The following is a 3,566-nucleotide window of genomic DNA, read 5'->3' on the forward strand; positions in this document are numbered from 1 at the left end:
AGTGATTCCAGTGTGAAGATCATTGAAACCGCGGCGTCAAGTACTACCCCTAGGAAAGAGACCCCAGTCAAAATTGCAGTTAAGACCCCAGACTCGCCCAAACAAATCTGCCACTACTGCTGGCGAGAGTTCCGGACCGAGCGACAGAACCGCGCCCATGAGAAGTCTCACGGCAGGGAGCACGCCCCTTACCTGTGTCGCTACTGCAGCAAGTTCTTCGAGACGGACGGCCAGCGCCTGAAGCACATGCGTCAGAAGCACTCCCTTGCGAAGTGCGAGGAGTGTGGGGCGTGCTTTGAGGATGAGGCACTTCTCCAGAGGCATATGAAGATGCACAGTCAGGTGACCATGTTCATGTGTGATATCTGTGGCTCCACGTTCACCAAGAAGAGCTACCTCACCTTCCACATGGTTGTGCACGAGAAGGAAGACCTGAGCGAGAGGATGAGCATGAAGGAAGTCGATGAAGGGAAAGTCCCTGCATTACCCCCCAAAGGTCAGAAACAGTTACAGATTGTGGATGATGACGAGGATGATGACGATGTTGGAGATGGAGGGAATGACCCTGATGATATCGACTGGGAGGAACCGTTAGCAGCGAAGAAGAAAGGATCCATGTTTGATTGTGACAGGTGTTCCCGATCGTGTGCTTCACTAAGAGGTCTGAAGATGCATCAGAGAATGCTGCACATAACGGTTGAAGAGGAACCACAGTCTGAAAGCAGTGAGGAGGAGGAGGAGGATGCAAAGACAGAAGAGGATGCCATGATTGAGAAGAAGGGAGGCAACGATAAGAGTAAACATTGCCCCGTTTGCAAGAAATCGTTTGTGAGCGTGCGTCAGCTGACAAGGCATGAATCCACACATGCGTCCTGGGATTGTATGTACTGTTCTAAGACCTTCAGGACATCCTGGATCCTCAAGGAACACCTCAACACCCACACGGGACAGCGTCCTTATCAATGCACCGAGTGTGACAAGACCTTCAAGAGCCACGGCGCCCTGAGGCGACACACCATCATCCACAAAGGCACCAAGCCGTACAGATGCGATCTGTGCGATATGAGATTCAGCGATGGCTCCTCGTTGAAGAGCCACAAGAAACGTCGATCATGCAGGTGACAAGCAGGTGGAATGCGACGTCTGCCTGAAGAAGTTCTATACCGGCTTCCAGATGAGGACCCATCGTCTCACTCACGGGGGGCAGGACCACAAGGAAGAAAATCTCCTGCGTTGCGAGAGTTGCTCCAAAGCATTCCTCAGCCCAAGTGGTCTCGAAAAGCATAAAAAGTCTGGGAAATGTGGAAAGAAATTCACCTGCCCCTTCTGCACTGACTCATTCATTTACAAGTACGAGCGGGAGAAACACATGGAGACTCACGCTGAGTTTGTGAACAAGGCTGATAAAGAAGATGAAGTGACCGATGGTGTCAAGAAATCTAAAGTCTTTAAGTGCCCTATATGTGAGCAGAAGTTTCCCAATCTGCGTACCTTCACCATCCATCGCAAGAAACACGAGAGAGGAAAGGTCTATGCATGTGAAGTATGCAACAAAGTTTTCTCAACGCCCATCAGCCTTAAATATCACCGGAAACTGCACACGGGTCAAGGACCGAAGTGCTCGGTGTGTGATAAAACCTTTTACAATTTGAAGTCCCTCAGGAGGCATGAACGGATACACACCGGACAGAAACCTTACAACTGTGGCTTCTGTGATAAGGCTTTCAGTGACCAAAGTGCGTGTGCTTCACACATGAGGGTGCACTCAGCAGAGAAGCCTTTCAAATGTGCCTTCTGCGATAAGCGGTTTCAGACAGAAGGGTCAGCGAACCCAGCACCAGAAGAAGGTACACAAGGTCAAGATGGAAGAGGGTAATGAGGCTGAGGGAGAGGTTGTTAGCTCCGAAAATGGTCCAGTTATCATCCCAAACGTCAAGAGGGTGTTCAAATGTCGCGTCTGTCAAGTGGAGTTTGAAGCGAAAGAGGAGCTGAAGGAACACAAGCTGACCCATAAGGAACTGGAGAATGGAGATGATGAGTATGTTCCTATATCGGTCAAGGTTTCCAGACCTAAGAAAGTGGTTGAGACGTTCAAGTGTGACATATGCAACAACAGCTTTGCCCAGAAGGCTTATCTAGAACGTCACAGAAGAGTTCACACGGGTGAGAAGCCCTTTGGCTGCACGCTCTGCGAGAAGAAGTTCTCCGACATGACTTCCCTGCGTAGGCACAAATCCATTCACACTGGAGCAAAGCCCTTCTTGTGTGATCTGTGTGGAAAGTCCTTCCGTGACAAATCATACCTGAACCTACATAGGCGGATGCACGCAGGAGACAGGCCATTTGCGTGTGAGCTTTGCCCTCGGAAGTTTGTACGAAAGAACTTCCTGAATGCCCACATGAAGCTCCACCAGGGCATCAAGCCAAAGAAGCCTCCAGAGAGATCCTTCACCTGCACCATCTGCAACAAAGTCCTGAAGACCCGTGCCAGTTACCAAACCCACAATAGGATTCATACAGGCGAGAAATCCTTCTGCTGTACTCTTTGTGGCAAGGCCTTCCCAACGAAACCTCGTCTTATCAACCACGTCCGTGTGCACACGGGAGAGAAACCCTACGAGTGCGAGACATGCCACAAAGCTTTCACCGAGCCGGGTACTCTCCGAATGCACAAGATCATCCATTCTGGCCTGAAGCCCTACAAGTGCGAGACCTGCGATCGAGCCTTTGCAGACAAAAGCGCCCTCAACTCTCATGTTAAGATGCACACAGGGCAGAAGTCGCACTCCTGCGAGTTCTGCGGGAAGATGTTCTGGACGGCCACCAACATGAGGCAGCATGCCAAGACCCATCGCAAAAAGTCCATGTTTGAGTGTGGGGTATGTAGCAAGGAAATCTTTGGACAGGAGAACCTGACAGCTCACTTGGTGGAGCATGAAGCGGAACATCGCGTTGCCTCTCAAGCTCTGGCTCAGACCATGATGGCCGCTCAGGTCATGATGGACAAGGTCACAGAGGTGGTCCTCCAGGAAGACGTTGTCACCACCGAGAACAAGGAATTCCAGTGTGAGGTCTGCGAGAAGTTCTTCAAGACAAAGAAGACACTCCAGAAACACGGTGCCATCCATGACGAAGAGAAGCGCTACGAGTGCGACGTCTGCCAGAAGCGCTTCTCCAGGAAAGCTTACCTCGTCAGCCATTCCACCATCCATACGGGAGAGAAGCCATATACGTGTGAGGACTGCGGGAGGCAGTTCAGGGACCGAAGCTCTATGAAGCGGCACATGAACACCCACAAGGGCATCAAGCGCTACGAATGCAACGTCTGTCAGAAGCAGTTCACGGACAAGAGCGCCGCCAACATCCACCTCAGGATACATACTGGTGAGAAACCTTACGAGTGCTATGAATGTAAGATGTGTTTCTCACAGAGTGGACACCTTGTAGATCATATGATCAAAAGTCATTGAGTGGTATTCCCCAAAGTGGACTAACTTTAGTCCATGGTTTAATCCACCAACTAAATATGGAATACCAAGTGTCCATATGAATATGTTTTTGAATAA

General features: G+C 50.3%; 1 protein-coding gene across 1 annotated transcript; it reads left to right on the forward strand.

The window, feature by feature from the left end:
- The first annotated feature begins 246 nt into the window (after positions 1-246).
- Positions 247-3,566, forward strand: LOC115927763 (zinc finger protein 665-like). The gene is made up of 3 exons (XM_030994020.1): positions 247-1,040; positions 1,093-1,776; positions 1,814-3,566. Exons 1-3 carry the CDS (start codon positions 247-249, stop codon positions 3,468-3,470), a joined length of 3,135 nt encoding a protein of 1,044 aa, XP_030849880.1. The 3' UTR covers positions 3,471-3,566.

Source organism: Strongylocentrotus purpuratus, unplaced genomic scaffold, assembly GCF_000002235.5.
Source record: "Strongylocentrotus purpuratus isolate Spur 01 unplaced genomic scaffold, Spur_5.0 spur5_scaffold_20, whole genome shotgun sequence".
Classification (NCBI taxonomy): domain Eukaryota; kingdom Metazoa; phylum Echinodermata; class Echinoidea; order Camarodonta; family Strongylocentrotidae; genus Strongylocentrotus; species Strongylocentrotus purpuratus.